This window comes from Rhinolophus sinicus, chromosome 3, assembly GCF_057876585.1.
Source record: "Rhinolophus sinicus isolate RSI-liver-muscle chromosome 3, RSI-T2T, whole genome shotgun sequence".
Lineage (NCBI taxonomy): Eukaryota > Metazoa > Chordata > Mammalia > Chiroptera > Rhinolophidae > Rhinolophus > Rhinolophus sinicus.
In genome coordinates, this window is record NC_142503.1 from 37,271,709 (window position 1) to 37,292,620 (window position 20,912).

Below are 20,912 nucleotides of genomic sequence, written 5' to 3' on the forward strand. Positions count from 1 at the left end.
GTAGGCCATTTAAATAATTTCAGCAGTGTTTTCTGTAGCAGGATTAATCTACATAAATGTTTCGTTTGAGTATAAATATCAATATTCTAGCTTACGATGTCACTATCCTTTCATTTCACTTTAACAACCTTCCTTGCTCTTGGAAACCCGTGCTGACTGAACTACAACTTCAAATGAATAATCTTATTTGTAAAAGATTGAGTCATAAATAAGCAGAATCAACCCATGCTTTTATTTTCATTGCATATAAAAATTTCATATGAAGGTATTGATGTACAGTACTATCCCCATGGGTGGGAAGAGGCTAAGAAACCACTAAAAGAATCATCATTTGAATTGTTCACACACAATTTACCACTCTGAAAACATTATCTAAAGAAGTAAAATTAAAAATAACTAAAATCAGTAAGGATGTGTTTTTGTAATTATAGTGTCCCCTTTGTACTGTTTAAAACAAAAGTAATCAAATTCCTTTGGGCCAGGGCTGCTAAAATCTACAGTGTGTGTCAAAAAATAAAACAAAATAATAGGCGGCTCATTATTTTCCTAGAAAAAGAATCTCTCCTTTCATTAAGTCTTGTTTTCTGAGGGCTGGGCAACATTGGAAGGAGGTTTCCACATCATCGACTGGAAATTTCTCATGGCTTTCAGGAGCTGGCCATTGTGAAATTTTAAAATTCTATAGTAATTTAAATTTTGCAGAAACAAATTCTAGAGTATGGTGAACCCTTTATGCTATGTGAATTGGCATCATATAAAACTTTGTGTTTACATATGGATTTACATACAAAAGAAAAATTTTGGTTGATCTTAGCCGAAGGAAAATTCCAGGGTTCAAAAAAAAATGAACTTTTTCATAGTATATATTCTCTTAACATGACAGGAAGCTGATTAATAAATGACTAACCAACATGTGTGATCTACGGCTCTAGTTTCAAATCAAGTTCATTTACCTATGTGCTCTAGAAGCCAAAAAGACTTTTTATAATCACTGGACAAGACTATATATTCCCAGTAGTGTTGGAAAGTAGAAAACAAATGTAACTAACACAAGTAGCTCTTGATCAATGGATAGGGAAAACAATCATTATATATGTAATGCCACTTCACGGCAAGAAGTACTTAAGAGCTTGTATCTCAAAAGGGCTTCAGAATCTTCCAGAGTTTGTGTGGTTTTGTGAAATCCAACTATTGCCAGAAAACGAACTGATTCGAAACTCGATGTAAAATGCCCAGCCCTAGCCCCACCACTATCTTACTTTCAAATGCAGCAAAACAGAAGAAAATATTGGTTAAAGTTAAGGCACAGCCCTGGGACCAAAGACCTGCAGCTACGTTTTCTAAATTTATATATCTTTATGTATTTTATAGTTTTCTTGAATCTTCCATAAACAAGCTCTAAGGTGACAAGACTATATTACAGGAGAAAAGAAAATGTACAAGGAGTATGTATACACACCATTCATTCTCTCACCAAGAGTTTCCAAATATATCAACACCATCCCATCATGGGATGATGTTTTAATAAGAACTGATAATTTACAATTAACATTACAGTATGTACATTACAATAAATACATGGTTGTAAACAGACAAACAAGACTGTATTACAGGTAAGGTCATTTGGTGAGAAAAAAAATGCATGGCACAAAAAATAAATAATGCATTTAAAAATTATCATAAAGCTTTCTGTGAAATCCATTTCATTCAAGTTTTTTTTTCTTATCTGCAATTTGTTCTATCTACATTATTTTCTTGTGAATTTTAAGTGATATAAAAGAAAATAAAATTAAAACAGCATTATTATGTTTAGTAACTTGCAAGCTGAAATGTATTGGTTTTATGCAAACTTGGACATTTTTTCCCCATACAGTACCCAGATATTGCATTTTCTTATGGCATTATAGGAAATGTAAAGCCACTTGTAAAGGATGTTCGTTTTAAAGCAGGGTATAATTCTGAAGCACACTTGGGCGAGAGAGGGAGAGAGAGAAAGGAGAAAGAAGGCAGAGGATAAGCAGATTGTACAGTGCATTTAGTCCCTGTCTCTTGGATATTATGCATTTTCTACAATTTGATTGTCCATCGGTGGGTATCTTCACAAAATGTGACCATTAAAAAACAAGAAATTGAGAAAAAAAATACCCCTCTTTTTTAGTGCAGTTATAAACCCTTTCAGGTCTGGATTTGTTTGTGTCATATTGCTGCTTAAAGATGTTGTTTTTTTCCATTATTAAGATTCTAGGCACTCTGTGGGGGAAACACCAAGTATTAGGGAGAGGTGGGAATTTGAATATTGTGGAAAAAGGAATAAACCCTAGATTGCCTTTTCTTCTAGACCTCTATCAGGGATAAATAAAATTAAAACAGAAATAAGTTCACAAATGTTTCTGTGAAGCCACTTGGCCAAACATAGGACTTTCTTTGGAAGATTACTTACTGACTTTTATAGGGGGTGGAGGGTGGAAATCTGATAATTAATTAATTGATACCTATTCTGCTCTGCATAGAGCTACATACTTTTTCTGTCAAAGGTTCTAAGCATCAGTAGATCTCAGGGGATTAAAATAGGAATTATCTTCAGCTTGGGTCATTTCCTTGGCTGATGTCTTAGTTACTAGTCCCCAGAAAGCTCCCCGCGACTTCCTAAATGTAAGTGTTTTTCAGGGTTGCACTTTTTCTTAACTGTTTCATTTATTTTCCATTTGCTTAGATACCCCCTTTAGTCTTTACGTCAGTTCTTGGATATCAATGTGAAAAATGATTATTTGGGTTCTAAACTCTTCACAGAGAAGGTAAACACGTTATTAAGAACTGAAATGGGAAGAAAGTCCAAACTAAATAAATGCCCCAACATGCCAACTGAAGGTAAATACTGGGAATTAATCTCTAAAATTGTAATACAGGTCTTGGTGCTAAATTCAACAGAGTGATCTCTAATTTTTTTATTTTGGCAGGATCTTTTTACTCATCCCAGTATTCTAGGATGGCATTATATTACCAAACCTCTGGGAGCTGTGGCATCATCAACTTCTTTACCCATTTGAAGCAGTTCTCCTCTATAAGACATGCTTATGAATCAATGATAACTGGTAAAGCAATTCCCACATGTTACGTGGTTGTCCATTAAGGAAGATAGTTGCGACACTTAAAATCACGTCTCAAGAATATTCCTCATATAGTTTTTAATCCCATGGTGAAATCATAGAAACAAATGAGCATCAGTTGTACTGGTGTTGTTTAATATATTCTGCTAATATTGTTAAAACTGCCTACTTACCTGTTAAATTTTTCTCTGTAAATCAAGAGTAAAAGCTAGTCATTATATATTACCTCACAGTAGAAATGAACGCTAACTCTAACCTGACTACCTGTTTCTTTTCATCAATCAAAATGGTGATGATATATTTGATAAGACCCTATCTAGTGAATGTGGACAGAGGTTCAAACACACGCTAAATGATGAAGCAGCACAAAGGGAAACAGTTTTTCTTACTACGACTGACTGTGGAAACAATAAAAATGAGCATGACATGTGTGGGTTATTACAAAGACATGCACTTATGAAATGAGGGTCTATTGACATAGCAAAAAGTTATCAGAAGACATTAAGTATGAAAATATCTAAAAAAGACTGACCATTTTAGCTACTGGGTATTTATATATCTCTCACTTGCTTCAGAAAACACCAACTGATGGTTGAGTGTCCATGAGACTTAAGACACATTAGCCAGAATGCACATCAAAGTATTACTGAACGAATATTCACTTTGCACACGATGAAGAAAAATGTCAGTGGAGAACAACTCTGATTCTCTGAAAAAAATGACACAAAAAGCAAAGCAAACGAAGACCTACAAAAAAGAGTTTCCTGCAACATAAAATTAGTTTTTGTTTTAAAATATGGAAGTCATTGGTATATAAAACAATGAATCACTACAAATCAGTTAATTGCTGTGAACTATAAGGTGCAAGTAAAATTTGTAAATTAGATTTATCCAGTGTAGCACAGATTTGTACTGAAAACTTGCAAGTTACTCCTTAGAAAAAAACCAGTGGCAGATGAAGTTCTGAACGTAGTTTTTTTAAATATAATACCTCAGTACATTTAATAATAAAAGTAAGCTCTACAAAAATCTGTTTTACATATCATACAAAATGTAGAGGTCAGTGCAGCTCACTGAACCACACTATTCAGTCATGTATCAGGAAGACTTGAAATTAGAAAATTATGTAATTTCTGTGGCTCATCTTCCTCCTGGTAACAGATTCATGCTGTTTTCTGTTCCTGACCCATGTGTTGCCTCGTTCATTCGTACACACTGTCTGTGTAGTGCCTTTTTTTCTGCTGTGAATATTGCAAACAAATAAAATGAAACGAAACCCCGAATCATATCCACTTTTGGGCTGCCTGATGAGCCACACTCTCTTGAAAACATTTTGGAGTTGATTTTCTCTGCTTGGTTAGCTCGACCAAGCTGAAATCTTGTTAAAATGCTGTTCGTGAAGATGTCCCCCTTGCTCCGATCTCATGGAGGTGAAAAAACAATATTCCTGAGCTCCAGACTGAGTAGTCAAGGTCAGTTTTGTTCAACAAATGTCCTGGCAGATGACAGTGAGGTGTGACCATGGTTGTGGCATGTGACATGCACTTTGGAAACCATTTTTCTACTTAAAAAACAAACAAACAAAAAACAACAAAAAAAGGCATGAAAGTCTTTTGTACTGTTACGTGTCAGGAGAACGATCATCTATTACACAAGCTTCAGGCTGGCTTTCCTCTTCTTCGCCTACTGCCTCCTCTTCGACCTGTTCATCAAGGGGGATTTCAGTAGACTCTGAGTCTTGCGTACAGAGAGTCTTGGAGTCACTGCAGCTAGTGTCTTCTTCCACTTGACTGCCACTGTCCTTTTCAGTGTCTGACTCGCCATCTTCCTCTAAAGTGAGTTCAAACTGGAACTTCTCGGTTTGACCCGGCCGGCCCTCCTCCTGGTCATCAGGTGCTGGGGACGGGCTCTGAGGAATTGTGCTCTGGTACCATTCGCGATTGTCCTCCAAAGTGTCCAAAATGTCCTGGGCGTCAGGATGTACAAGGTCTGCCCATGTCTCCCAGAGAGGGTGAACAATGTAGTCTATGAAGCCCACCTGGTTAAAAAGAAATCTGATTTGAGTACAGGACTTGGGACTAAGAAATAATGGGAAAGGTTAACCAGATCCCATAAACCTATCTAATTAATGTCAATTTACATATATGTATGTGTGTGTATATGTATGTGTGTATATATGTATACACACACATATACATATATGTAAATGTATATATACATATACACACACATATATATATATACACACAGATATATAGAACTTACATAAAAATAAATATAACATAGCCCACAAATATAACATTGAACAGAAGATTACTAACCTTAGTTTTGTAAAACAGTCACCATTTTAGGCAACAGATGATATAAAAGTATTATTACTAGCTGGTGAAAATTAGCTTCTAGAACTCTCAGCTCAAGAGTATGTTGACAACATAAAAACTCCTGTTTACAAAAACAGTTGTTTACATGGTAGGGCTTGGCTTGAGGCCTGGACTTTATTTTAGAATAGCCAATTTATAGGTGAATCCAGATAACTGAAACAATTTCACCTACTCCATATAAATTCACATAACTGAATTTACTTATGAATTCAGATAACAAATATTTCTATACCTATGACTATACTATGTGAATATAGTCATTATGCATGAATACAATGCCGTAAGAATGTATAAATGATTATACACATTTAAACCATAAGAATGGGTTTTTGGCTTATAAACACTAATGTGAAATGAGCTGGCAAAAATAAAGCACGAATTAAAAACCACACACGAAAATGCTGTGATGTGCACACACAGTAATCAAACGTTCAAACTTCAGTTTTGTTCTCTCTGAAAGCTCTATGCTTAATGCATCACCTGTGATTTTTCCACAGACGCATTGTGCTTGTCACACATCGGACTTATCTCCATGCCTCGCTCCCTCTCCCGGTCTCCTTGGCGGAAGAACTCCTCCATTATGCGGTCTGTCCACTGGCGGTACAGCTGGAGAGGCTTTGTTGGATTGCTCAGGTCTGCACAATGCACCATATTCTGGAGGACCTAAAATAGACAAATGCTTTTTCAGCACCTTTTTTTTTTTACTAGAAATTCACATTGAACGACTGTGACACTTAAAAATACATGTAGTGTAAGACTCATTCCAAACAGCTCAACGATGATGTGTCTATGTGTGGTTCACACTTGTATTAATAGTCCCCAATTATGCCACCTCTACAGCATCTAAATATCGAGAGAAACTGTTTGTGTGCATGGTTGATTTAATCCAGAGCTGCTGAAGAGTCTGGTTTTGTGGGATGTTAGGTTTTTTTTAAACACATACACAAAAACCAGTAATATTTTATCTATTTAATTCTCAAGATTAAGAATTTGGACAAAAATCCTGCTTATATTATAATTACTAAAATTATAAGGCGGAAGAAAAGAGACATAAATCTAACCAAAGTTAGACACACACGCACACACGTGAAAATTCAAGTAATGTTTTACCTGAATCCTATCAGAATAATTATCAAGAAGAAGAACTCCAGAGCTTGTCACTTTCTTAGTTTCAACCATAGTTTTCAAATCAGCCAGTAGATTCATGTGTTTTGACATGTCTGTTGCAAGTACCTTAAAGACAAAGAGTATTTTATTAAGTAAAAAAGTCCACGGGAAAATAGTCAAAATTTGCAAATAAAAATATTATGCAGAATGTGAGAAAAAACAGAAAACCACTACATCATCTAATAGCTGTGCATGGAAATTCTGTACTACTTCTTGGGGCAGTCTTCTTCCCTTTGCTGTCAAGTTTTCTGGAAGCCCAGATACATGTGTGCAATATATAGAAACATTAGGCACTGACATAGACTTCCACGGTTAAAACATGGCATGGTATCTGCATGGAGGAGACATCAGCACATATGTTTTCCATTCCTTGGTTACTTTGATTAGGCTCTGATGAACTAATTCAGGATTGCTCACAGAATACTTCAGAAACACAATATTCCGGGTAATTTTCTGTTTATCCAAGGCAGATAATTCTTATCTTTGTATATACAAAGCTTAACAGAATAACTATTTGAGAGCCAGAGATTTTCCTGTGTCTCATAATCACTGTGAATAATATGCACAAAGGAAATATTAACATCACGGATGTTTCTAAATGGCACTGTCTATTGATGCAGACCCCCCACCCCCCAATTTTGAATGGAAAAAATCCATTTGAGCTAAGGCCAGCACCCTTTGCTCGTTAGTCATCTTTCTCTACCCGACACCAGATTGGAAGAGTTCAGGAAATAAAACCAGAATGGTGAGGGTAAGCTGTCATTATTCTTAATTTTAAACTGCTAGAAGTAGAAAACCTATTATAGAATTATCATTACAGCAGCAGGGGCAGCTTCTCAAACATAAAAGGCAACATTAAGTTCTGAAATATACAGTTCCTTTCACCTGATACTCATTCTTATTTTTTAAAAACAATTTGCATCACAGTTCTCTTTTTTTGCTTTTATCAGCTACTTACAATGTCAATGACCATTTTCCTTAATGATTGTCTTTGCTTTTTGGTCAAATTCTGGAAAATGTCACAGTTTTCTTCCTGAAGCAATTTAAAGCCCACGGCCAAATGATGATTCTCCAAGACAGAAGAATCGTTGTACATCAAGGCAAGTTCAGAGTCTTGAAAGAAAGACAAAAGATTAGCAAAGCCAGTCATTCCAAGTTTCTCTAATTCTTCACATTGTGAGATACTCTGGGTTTAGGATGGAATTTCCCCTAAACGTCTCTGCAGGCCTTACCATTACACGACAGCACCTAGCAGAGAATGTACTTGTTAATGTAACATTGGAAAGAGCACTGGGATCTTGGGAGTAAATTCTAATGCTGCTGACAGGAGCCAAGGTGATTCACCCTGTGGGCCTCAGCTTTCTTTTTTCTCCCCTCCAGATCTACGTAGCTCCGTAGCTTAGCAGAAAATGACATTATTCTTAACACTGACAACATCTCCAGAGCATAGGGTGTTGTATTCCTAATAACTGTGTACCACCTACCCAGCATGTTATATAATGTAAGAATCACGTGACTTAGGATTATTTGTATTCAGAGAGCACATAAAAACAGTCTGCAACACATGAGCAGTACTAGATTTGTTCGTGCTGCTCTTACTTATTTTCGTCCACAGTATAGCTTTGAAAGTTGAAGCTTTATTCATTTTTCCATTTCCTTTTCCAAGTATCGTTCAGTCACCATATACATGTATATTGCCCTTCCCATGTGTACGCTCATGGCTTCACACAGAGATGGATGTTAGGCTGCCTGCATAATGGTGAACAATCTGCTGCTCTCTCACAACTGCCCCGGACCCGTGCATTTTAGGCAGCAAGAGACCCTGCCTCCATAGTAGTTCCTGTAAATAGCAGACCCAGATCGATAAGGTAGTCATTAAAAAAAGATTTGACTGGTACTTTAATCTGTTTCCACTTAAGTCACTGTAAAGACTAAAACTGCATGTGTTTGATTATTTTACTGACTAATGCACAGAAAATATATTTGGAAATATATATTCTTTTCTAAGAAAGAAATATCCAATACAACTCAATTATTACTTTAAAGGCGCTAGGGAGGAGAGGAGAGTTTCAAGATATATTTCCACTGTGAAATCCTATGATTTTTATCACTATTATAGAAATAGAAATTTATACATCTAAATTTTTGCTCCCAAACTACAGGAACAGAGATGTCTATAGTACCAGGCAGTGGGTATTATGGTGTTATTGTCTTTGTTCTATTTTTTGATAAAGCAATAGTGTTCATTTTTAAAAAGTCAGTATCTGGTCAAATTGACTTTTAAATAATCTATAAAAACCACTAACTATGAACATTTATCTACAGATGGTTAAACATAGCAATCAAAAAATTTAAACTATAAAGGATCTTCCACCCAATATCATTCTGTGTATAGCAGATTAAATAACATACTGAAAAGAAGGCATAATGTTTTCTGACTAGAGAGATAATGACTAATTAATCTGTTAAGGTTCTTCTAAGGGAGCAAATATGCATGTAGGCAAGGGGCATTAACAGAAGAACTGCTTCAGGCTTACAAAAACCTGGATTAGTTTATATGCCCAATGAAGAAGGATGAAAGAAATTAAGGCTATTGAACCTACAGAAGAAAAGATGAGAAGCTGTGACTTGAAGGAAGAGGGTGACCTGTAGTATGAACATTGTAACCGAGAGTCTGAGTTCTACTCAAGCTAAGGATGGCCTTTCACACAGAGGACTGTCCAGGAGCCATAGCCAAGCCTGCCTCGGAAAGCACGTAGCTCCTGACATTTAAGATGAGTGAAGGCTGGCCAGAAAGGCCATGGAATGGTTCCTTGTTGGAACGTGGGCCTCTACTGCCGTGGCAATCTCTGGGGCTGTTCCAAAAAGGCAGTGGTGACTGCTGGTGTTTAAATGAATGAATGCTGGCACTTAAGCAACCCTGAGGGTAGACATGTAACTTTCTACTCTCCTTTAGGACTGAAGGTGTGTGGCTGCATCTACAGGGGAGATAAGATTCTACAGTTCCTGAGTCGATTGCCCACAAAGGCGACAACCCTGCATGTCCATGAAGATTCCTTGAAGGTTCAGAGATCATCAAAAAGTTGCCTTCATACTTTGCTATAAGGTCAAGTAGCACAGAGGAGGAGAGAGACTAGTTTACGTAACATTTTTGTTGAAACCCCCTTATTTTCCAAGGCTCATGAAGTCTTTCTTCATTACCACAGGCAGAACTGCTTACTTTCTCCTATATGCTTTGTAACCACTCACTTGGCATTTATTTTATTTCACCTTATTTGTCATTTTATCTGTGCAAATCTTAATGGTCCCTCCCACAGATCTCCCAACCCACTTAGTGACTTAAGACCTTATATAAAATTAAAAGTTATTAATTTAATGTACTTGGTTATCTGGTTTCTCCTGGGCACTTCTAAACACAATATTTCTCTTTGAATGTGGAAAGGGAGTGGTGGTTTTCACTTAATATCCAGTTTCCAAGGACTGCCTGGCTCACTCCCTCAATTCATTCACTCCCTGTGCCCTTAACCTGCATTATTTTTCTCCACCGAACTTAGTGCCATCTGGTAACACGTATTCACGTGTCACAATCTGTCTTTTGTAACAGTATTCCCAGTGCCCAGGACAAGGTTTGCCATGAAGTACACTCTCAATATTTTTTGTTTTTGTTGAATAAAATAATGATCTCTACAGTTATTTCTATATAATCACATTCAACAAAAATGAATTTATCTTTATTTTGAAAGTGTTAGATTTACACAGAAAAATAACATTCTATATATATTAGCTACAGAAAGCTTAAAATGAGACTAGAAAAATGAAAAAAAAGTGTGTGTACTGGTAGCTAGATCTGCCTCCACGTTAATGCAATGAAATGCTCTGCCCTTGGAATCATCAAGTCAGATGCTTTGAACACATGACTCATATGAGTAAATCTCTCTCCCCCAAACTTAGGCATCATTGCTATAAACAAAAATTACTGGTTTTCCAAGTAAAATTTAATGATACATAGTTTCTGTACTTCTGACACTGCGTTCCAGTTTCAGAAAATAATGCTCTGAAGTTAAATGCTTTTTTTTAATGAGAAATACCCACCAGCATGTTATATTAAAAACTTGATGACGCTATTTATGTTTTATGGATTTATTTACATGTATTATCACAACAAAAGACTTTCATAGCTTCCCACCTGGAATTTCAACTTCCTTAAATCCTATTCAGATTCTCTCGTATCCCTAAATCATTTATAAAAGCTTAACAGACTGCCAGGTAGAAATTATTTGTTTGCAAAACCTCGAGCATGTTTATAATGAGTGTACATATCATCACTATCAAATCATTTAGCACCTAAAACTAACACAAGTGGAACAAGTGGACAATAGTGGAAACTATTGTCACAGCTAAGAAGAAGTGTACAGACTCAGAATCAACTGAGGTCCAGGCCCTCTCTACCCAGGCAATCCATGAAACCTCATGGAGCCTCTGTAGCCTCCTTAAAATAGACAGATGACGTCCCAATTATGGGTTTATAAATTTGATGATTAGAGTCTTTAGGATTCTTTATTACAGGAAACGTAGATTCAACCTTTGGCTTCAGATAAGCTGGCAGCACGAGCTCCAAGGTAAGAGTTACGAGTGTGCTAGTCTGAGCCGCTGATGCTCAATCCATGAAATAAAGAGAACATATAAATTTAATGTCTCTAAAAAAACAGCTTACTACAAACTAAAAAAAAAAAAAAACATATAATTTTGATAGATTATTTCACAAAGCTATTTATTATAAGTTTACATGTCATTAAAGGGAATCCTTTATAGCATGCTGTAAAGTTAAAACTTATTTGGCTACGAAGCTTCCTCTATGCCCTGAAATAAAATGTTTGCTGGCATGATCCCTAGTCCAAAGCCAACTAAAGCAGCTATGCTCATAAGACCCTGGGGTTCTGATCCACCCCGGGGTACGTCCATGTACCAATGATGATGATGATTCATTCTCTCAGGAATAACACAGCCTCATCACACCTCACCCTCCTGAAGACATGAGAAATACAGAGCTGCTGGGAACTGTTAACCTCCCACTGCTGCTGAGGTCCCTTCCAATACTGAATAACAAAATACTTCCCGAAGCAGGATTAGTTAGCCCTCCACCTCAGGCAGCTCATCAGAAAAATGACCTTAAACACACACCCTTGTTACATAAATACACACCGTCATTAGATTTATAATCCCCTAAATCTGACCATTATCTATCTCAGTGGGTCTCAAACTTTGGAGAGCATCAGATTCCTCTGCGAACTCCGGCCGTGCTAGCTTACGTTTCAGAATCTGTGGGCATGCCGATGCCCACCAGAGTTTCCCAGTGCCAGCCTAAGCCCCTTTGCTCTTTGAGGGTCCACAAGAAAGGATAATAGAGCTGGTTATTGTCTTTCTTCAAAAATTTATCAGAGGACTTAGAGACAGTCCTCTGAGACAGCTTTTAATTTTTTCTCTTATCTATTCTTAATTCTAATGTTTAATAAGGGGACATACTATATTATATACAATAGGAAGCAAAGAAAATACACCAGTCTGAATTTTTGGTGTTATTAATTTAAAGAAAAAAAAATGCACACCTTTTCTAAAGGCAAACATTAAATTAGAATAAAAATTTTATGAATTTGTTAAAAATGTATAAAATGGCCATATCAAAGCATGTCGAACCATCAAAATAATAAATCAGGCCAGGCTAACAAAAGGTGCCAGTATACACTGCACTATATAACCTCCCTGCTCGTCTCAGAAAGGGCACAGTGAATCCTAACCACTGATACAAGGTACTCATGCAGCTGCACCTGACATGTATTACTATTTATGGGTGAATATTCAGTAATGCTGTAATGGTTCCTGAGAGCACCCCATTATAGATTTTTATAAGGTAGCTGGAACATGAAATGTTCTCCTGTCTAATTTTGACATAGTGTAGCTTCATAACCCAAACTTCTAAAATATACTTGCCTAACTACACATTTTAGGAAATTCACGACTTTCCTAATCCTATAGATGAGTGAGTAACGAAAGTGCGTTTCGTTATAGGGTAGTACAGAGGCTCTTCAAAGATATCAAAATAGATCTAAAAATTGTAAAGATCTGACTTAAATCTCTCCAAGCCAGGCTATATTTAAATTCTCCCTAAATCTGGCTGCAGCAAAGTACAGAAATGAATGTTGAATGCATAGAGACTACTTACTAGATCCAGATTGCTGTAGGGCATGAGAAGGCTATTATCTACAAATTCATGGCAAAAAAGGGAATATTCTTAACAGATAAGAAAAAAAAAAAACAACACTTTGCATTTTTTTTTTTGGTATATAAAAGTAAATTTATATACTTTAGTGGGAGGTAATTAAATAAGACATTTAAATCATTTACCAATTAACTTCAAGTACCAAAGGAAGAGAATTTCTGTCAAGCTAGAACCTCCTTGCAAAGACATAGTTCAGACACTACCTAAATATTCCCTACCAGAGGTGTTCTGTGAAACTGTGTCAGCGATGCCTCACACTGAAAAGTCTCTACCACTCCTTATATTTCAAATGTAGTTATGACTTCTTATTTCGTGAAAGGTCACCCACCAGTGAGAAAAAAATTAATGGTTAAAAAATGTTAAGTTAAAAGAGAAGCTCCTGTTGCCTCATTAGGGAATTAAAATTGGAAAGACTAGGGCTGGCCATGGTTATGGAGGGGGCAGTAGTTAGAGCCTCTGAAGAGGATTAAATGACAACCTACATAAAGTGAGGAAGGTTTAACATTAATTCTTACAACTTTTTTTTCCTTATTTTTTATTTAAAACTTAGGGGCAATATAACTACCTAAATCTTTCTGCAACTTTTCACTTTGATTACCCTTGTCTACTAACAACGATATGTATTTTTTTCTACAGAAGTACCCAAAAGTATGTTTTTCAAATATCATATAACTCATGGCATATAATACTAATTTTCACAACTAAATTACATTAACACACACTCTCACTAAAATGGGCATTTACAAATCTCCAAAGAAGGTTATAGCTCTGGAAACACCCCCGATATAAAGACGCTCATTCTAAAATGTACAAAGTAAAAATATCTTCTGCAAAGATAAATGAACTCCACTTACTTGTATTGATCAGAAACTGATTTGACACACCAGGATGGTCTACATCATGTATTGCACTGGCAAAAATTGCTGCAAGAATCTCCAAATCTGTAAACACAGCCTGGAAAAATCAGACAATATAGATAACATCACTGTTCTATAATAACACAAATTAAAGGTATACACAAGTGAGAAATTAGCTCCTAGAATTTGATGGAAAATGAAATAAAGCTTCAAAATATACAATCAATGTGTGAGGAAAAGAGACTTGTAGATAATGCGTTACTCATGAACTCTGTAAGTATAATCTTGGAAGAAAATATTTTATCTAATTTTATCATAATGTACAATCAAACCTTTTCCATTGGCTATATTTTTTTAAATATTGCAAAAGGAATGTCTGAAATTAATTTTTGAAGAAAATAATGTACAATTATTTCCTTTTCTTTTATTCAAACCAAGGTTTTCCAACCTCAGCAGAATCGACATTTTGGGCCAAATTATTTTTGTTATGGAAAGCTGTCCTGTGCATTGCAGGATTTTTAGCAGAATCTCTGGCCTTTACCCATGAGATGTCAGTAGCATGTACACCCCCAGTTGTGACAGCCAAAACTGTCTCCATATATTGCCAACTGCCCCTGGGGGGTACGGGAGGAAGACAAGGGAAGAATTGCTTCCAGATGAGAAATACTCAAATTATGAGGTTATTAACACAGTTTTATAATGAAAACTATCTGAACTATAAAATATATTAGCAAAGAGGAATCTCCCCTTGAACAATTAAGGAAATCAAATTGCTTTAATACACATTTAATGAAACAACTTAGGATTTGTTAAAATTAAAGAAGCGTTTCCTTCTAATAAAACCTATGAAAAATATCAATGCACTGCTGATACTTTATAAAATAATTGTCCTTTGAACTATAAATGCAAAAGCTATCAGCCTAAATTCCAAAACAACAAACTGAAATCGACTAAGCCAGATGTGCTTTAGGGAATACCCATTAGATCATTTCAAAGAAGCAGTGTCATCAACAGATGAATCCCTAAATCTTTGATCAAGTTTCACAGACAAAATCATCAAAGGCTCTGTTTATTTACCACCACCACATTTTTTTCCTTTATAACTCAACATATTCCCACTGAAGCCAATTAAATTCTGCACTGCACACACTTTAGGATAAATGTTTGAAACCTTGATGGGTGGCAAGCTAGCGTCCTTGAAGTGTTAGAAGCCAGATTTACCTCCAGAGCAGGTGTTGACAACAGCACGTGCGTGGACTGGACGACGTCAGCGGCATGGATATTGTTATGGTAGGCCACATCAGCGTGGTAATGGTCTTCCAGGGTCATCAGGTATGTAATTAAAGTGTCTACCGGAATTTTAAATGTTTTTAGTAAATCCCGTTCCTGTAGGAAAAGAAATGCTCTTACATTTTGTCCTTCCATAAAAAGATCGTTCCATAGCATGTGTTAACAACAACAACAACAAATCACACCCAGTCACCCCGTAGCACTCACACAATGTCTAGTGAGGAAAATGGAAATTTTGGGGAAGATTTGGGAACATCAGGGATCAAACCAGAGTTGAGTTGTCCTTTTGGAGCCCAATGGTGCTTTACCCAAGATGTACGGTGTCAGCAAGGAGCTGCTAATTATAAAAACGTCTGTGTCCCCAACCATGAAGGCAGCCTCAGTCTAGAGCCACTGATTCAGCCAGCAGGTCACACCAACTGAATCTCAACATTCTCTCTAGGGCTGGAACCTGCTGTTCCAGTTTCAGGCTCTCTACAGCCTCAACTCCTTGTTCAAATCCTAACCCTGAGCTGGGACAAAAGCTCAACAAGAGTGAGACACTGATATGGAGAAGAGAGAATTCCATAGAACAGGAAATTATATCCTCAGATGAGTCAGAGGGAGGGCTTATTCATTTTTAAAGTTAGCACTTCATTCTCTATGAGTTAGGGTCATGAAGACTATTTGTAAACTATTATTTTAATGAATCGATTAAATTTTCCCATATCTTTTGCTTAAATGGGAAAAAAGAAGAAGAAAATTGGTTTATTTGTATTGTGCCCACACTTCAGCCTTTCTGTATCCTTATTTGTCCCTTGGTAAAGGGGCAAATGAGAAAAAAAATACAAAATACACAAAAGAGCGTGAGTAGTAAGTAGATAAAATGCACACCCAATTCCCACTGGACACTGAGTCACCAAATAAAAGAAAGGTGATAGGACTTCAGCACCTTACCTGAAAGATGGTGTGCATGATAACAGTCAGAGGCCGGTTACCAGACAGCTCTGCTATTCTGAAAACATGAAGACCCCATTTGTTCACATCTTCTAGTTCCTGGGGTTAAAGAAAGATAAAAAAAGAAAAGGAGGAAAATAAGGTAAAATATGAAACAATGAACAGTCATTTAAAAATTACTGACTTTAATGAAAAGATAATTAATTATATTAGAAAAAAAGATTCATTTTACATGTAATGGATGCATCATGTAAGTACAGGCAAACTTTGGGCAAATTCACTAAATGTATCGAAAACTGAATAGTATCGCTTAACCTTATGCCTTCTGACAATACAACATGTTTACATACTTTCAATATCAATTTCAAAGCACTTCTTCAATAGATAAAATCTACTTACAAAACTTTAACTATTCTCCTAAAACCCAGAAGACCTAATAGAGTTCTAATTCTGTAAGGTCAAACAACCAAGTATGTTTGATGCAAAGAAGTGAAGAACAGATATCCCAGACCACCTGTCTAAATCCACAAATTAATAAAACCCAAATAATTTAGAAAGAGCTTTACAAAAGTGCTGTCCCATGAAAAAAAACAAAAAAACAAAAAACCCCACAAATTAACGAACTTGTTCATCTATTGAAAAGAGAAGGAATCAAAATTCATCAAAAGGCAGTGCTGCATATTTATGATCCTGATCTTTGAAATCATCTTACCTTGGCAAGGACATCTTCTTGTTCAGTTTTAACCCCAAACCTCGGGATGCTTGAATTAGTCAAACTGGAACTATGCATCAACTTCTTGACCCCACTGATCTGAGACATTGGCCTTTTCTTTTTCTCCTTTTCCTTCTGAGTTGGAGAAGGAATTTCCACCTCATGTTGCTTATCTTAAAAAATTAGACAAATGTTCTATAGTTACTATTCATTCTACCTGTTTTTTAAACCATGTATAAATTGACAGGTTTTAATCGATCATTATATATTCCAGAAAATATTACCAAGGAAAACTCCTTTTAGAGAAGTTGAATATTTTCCATTTGATGTGGACTTAATTTGAAACCCTCAAACACAAAATTAAGCAAATAAATCCCACTGCAAAATAATTAACATTAAATTTCTCCAGTGATTATGTCTTCGCTAGAATGTCCTAATAAATTCTTTTTAGAAAGACTTATCATGATAATAGACTTGGAAAAAGCAAAACACATTGGTGATTTCCAGTCTTCAAATGAGAACTCCATTTCCATTTGAAATTCACTTAGTGGCTTCAAAACTGCTCTTGCCAAGTAAGGACTCTAGTTTCAATATCACTTTGCAATAGTAGAAACTTCATACACAAATATAAAAGCAGCAGTGTGTGAACCTGACAGCTTACAGAAATGAATCATCCTGTGGGAGTATAAACAGCTTCTCTGAATGACTTAAGATTGCTTTTGATAGTTTGCATTTTCTACACCATAGTGAGATAGGGGTACGATGTCACAAGGTTTTACGGGGAACACAGAGAATATCCAACATTATCTGATAAGTGATATTAGATTCATAAAAGTTAACCGTTGATTTCAAATAAAAGACATCAGATGTCTCAGTACGTTCAGCCCCTATTTCAAGACAGTGAGCTCCTCTAACTCATCCTTGCACATTGCGGTCAATAAATGTTTGTTTAGTGCTAATTAGATATTCAGCAATTTTGTTTGGAAAGTAAAGTCAAATCAAGCATATGTTCAAGTTATATATGACTATGACTTACTGCATTTTCTTTCAATGGATGGGAGGGTGGGGGTAGAAGTGGTATTGTCCCAGTACACCATACTCTTAGCTATGATTGTCAGCAAACTTTTTTTTAGCAATTGTATTGTCTCTATCTGCCTCACCAGTTACCAAACATGGTGTCCGTTAGACTACAGACTCACTGAGGGCAAGGACCATTTCTAATTTATCATTGAATATCTAGTGCCCAACAATGGGGCACTTAACAAGAATTTGTTGAATGCATGTATATAGATTGTGCTAAAAAAATACATTTTACAGTTTAGTACTTTGGAAAAACTGGCAATATACAACTTTAATAATTCAGAAAATTCCAAAAGCTCCTGAATAAAACTAAAACATAAGACATTTTACTTTGTCATCTTAGTATCTAAAGCTTAGAGACTTAGAGGCTCAAATTACTAATATGATGAATGAAAACAAGTGAGAAGTCCTAATACTTATTTGGTTTCCAAAATGAGTTGGTTCTACTTCCAAAAAACAACTCAAAAGAAAATTAAAAAACTGTACTTCAATTGTTGCTCTCACCTAAGAATGTGTTTGATATATACTCGGACACCTGATTTCCAGACCGACTCATTTCAGAGAGATGGGTGAGCTCCCGATTAAGCATCCTTTTAAACTGAAAGACAGAAAGATAAAATGAAATCATAGGAAAATTTAAGAAAGATAACATAAGCATATACTGAGAGACAGAAAACATGCCCAAAGAATTTTTCAATTGTCCTGATACTTTGATCAGTTCCTTCCAATAGAAATTTCTGGATGGAAAAAAAATCTATCATCTGTGCTGTCCACTACAGTGGACACTAGCGTCATGTAGCTATGAAGTGCTTAAAATGAGGCTAATGCAAATGAGGAGCTGAATTTTGAATTTTATTTAATTCAAATTTAAATAGCGACATGTGGCTAGGAATTAACATATTGGACAGAGCAGATTTAAACACTCAAAGACATTAATTAAGGGGAGGAAAGGGCATATAGTAACTTCTATGAGCTACATGATCAAAAAAAGCCACATTTTACTCTAATATTTAATAACCTTTAAAATTTTGAATTTCACCATAAATTTTCATTTAAGTGTGAGGGAAAGAGAGCAGTGAAATTCTCATTCAGTAATGTTTAAAATGTAATTCGAACTCAGTATTTAATTATTTTATTGGAATTTTTTAAAATGTTAACTTCTCATAATTCATACCACAGCATTTAACTCAAGATAATTTGGCAAATTACTTCAAAAGTCAATCTTATTGACTATCTAGATTAGGTATAAGAATTTATCACCCACCAAAAAGCACTGTGGGAGATCAATAAAAACATTTCAAAATACTATTGGAAATAAGAAATGAATATAAGTACTATCCTGCAGTCAAAACTGAAGAGCTGGCCATGACCAACACAAATTCTTCTGGCTGTTAATTTATACGTCTAGGGAGCATATTCTCAAACTCAGGAATACAAACTTCACTTTCTTTGTTCATGTTTCTTTTTTTTTATAATTGGCCTCTGATCATAAAATGCATACGTGATATAGAAATGTAGAAAGCTATATAGAAAACAATTAGAAATCATGTATACCCCCACTGCTCAGGGATAACTATAGATAATTAGTTGTATTTTCCGTACGCATTTTTTTTTACATTTGTCTGGATGTATATTTTAATGAATTGACATCATGCAGTATACAAAACACAGATTGCTGCTGATTTTCATTTAGCATTATATATTATGATATACCGGGGAAACATAAATTTTGACACCTTCTAAGAATACATGAAGACATTTACAATAGTGTTCAAAACGTGTTCTGTCTTTTATAAAGTTATACCCTCTTGAGTAAGTTATAGGCTATCAACTAATTAAATGAGCTAATAGAAAGTATCTTGTACTTAGTCCAGCACATAGTAGGTGCTCAACATTATTTGAGCTCATTCTATCTCTCAGTTCCCTGGGCCTCTTCTAGTAATGACTGATTTGTATCATTGTAAGACAAACAGATGTAAGATCTGACTATAGTTATTCTCATTAAAAAAACGTATCTAAATATCTAGCTCCCCTACCCATTCCAAATAAATAATTCATACCAGAAATTGGCACCACGCTTCAAAAATATAATGGTAATACCATGCACAAGGCCCAAAGGTAAGTGAATCCTTGCTTAACAAATGAAACTTACTCTTAGAAAAATCTTTAGGCAAAATATGTTCAAAGAGTCTGCTACACATTTTAAACATATATTTAATGAAATATCTCTGTGTGAAATTGTCAAGCTATGAGTTAACAGTTGCTATTAAGAACTACCTGGTCATGGCAAAGTCCTTTTTATAAAATAGGGGAATAGGCAAGGCTTTTAGCCACTCTTAGTCTCTTCACAATCTATCAGAAACCACTGTCTACCTGCCCTCCAGCACTTCTCTCAATGTAACTCAACACAACCTTGGGGCAGTGGGTGCCCTATTGGAAAAATGGGGCAGGGACCCAGTTTTTCTACAGAACCACCTTCTAACTTATAAGCAACCTGGTATGAGGAACATATTGTCATATGCTCAAGCAGAAGATCTGTACAGGACCTGCAGATTCCCTACACAAATTATTGGATTTATCTGGAAGACTATAAAGAATGAAGTGTAATTTTCCTGGCAATTTGCTTATACAAGCTATCAAAACAGTCGGTTAGTACACATAACCAAGGCAGAAAATGTCAGTGAAAGGAATTCATTGTACAAATGGATGAATGACAGACTGAATATTCTACTGATTATTTTTGCATTATATACATATATTCACACTCTTCTGCCTTTGTTCAAAACCCAAAAGTGTGGGGTGGAGGAACCCTTCCATGCACACCTATCTCCCTATCAAGGCTAGTGAGGTGCTCCAAGGAAGTCAATATTTCCTTTTAACGTAATTAGAAGAGATATTTTAAGCAGTCCTCTCTCTTCCCAAGGGAAAGGGTGTGGGAGGTCTCTCAAAGACAATTTTCAAACAGTCAATTAAGTTATAACTTAAGGGTGTTTTCTAAAAGGAATTAAAAATTGTCCTGCTTTTTTGCTATTGATACAAAACTTTCAGTCCAGGGAAGTTAGAATAATAACCACAAAAATTACCATCAGTGTTTTCTCAACTGAT

General features: G+C 35.7%; 1 protein-coding gene across 11 annotated transcripts in view; it reads right to left on the reverse strand.

Moving 5' to 3' along the window:
* Window positions 1-209: 209 nt before the first annotated feature.
* Window positions 210-20,912, reverse strand: part of PDE4D (phosphodiesterase 4D) — a 1,272,577-nt gene continuing 1,251,874 nt past the window's right edge. For all 11 annotated transcript variants that reach the window (XM_019743390.3, XM_074328918.2, XM_019743396.3 and 8 more), the window contains 9 exons: window positions 18,312-18,405; window positions 16,728-16,900; window positions 16,016-16,114; window positions 15,011-15,175; window positions 13,787-13,886; window positions 7,614-7,768; window positions 6,599-6,721; window positions 5,969-6,151; window positions 210-5,145 (listed from right to left, as the gene is read on the reverse strand). In XM_019743390.3, the coding sequence (XP_019598949.2) occupies window positions 4,729-5,145; window positions 5,969-6,151; window positions 6,599-6,721; window positions 7,614-7,768; window positions 13,787-13,886; window positions 15,011-15,175; window positions 16,016-16,114; window positions 16,728-16,900; window positions 18,312-18,405 (1,509 nt within the window). In that variant the 3' untranslated portion in view covers window positions 210-4,728. The remainder of the gene's footprint in view (window positions 5,146-5,968; window positions 6,152-6,598; window positions 6,722-7,613; window positions 7,769-13,786; window positions 13,887-15,010; window positions 15,176-16,015; window positions 16,115-16,727; window positions 16,901-18,311; window positions 18,406-20,912) is intronic.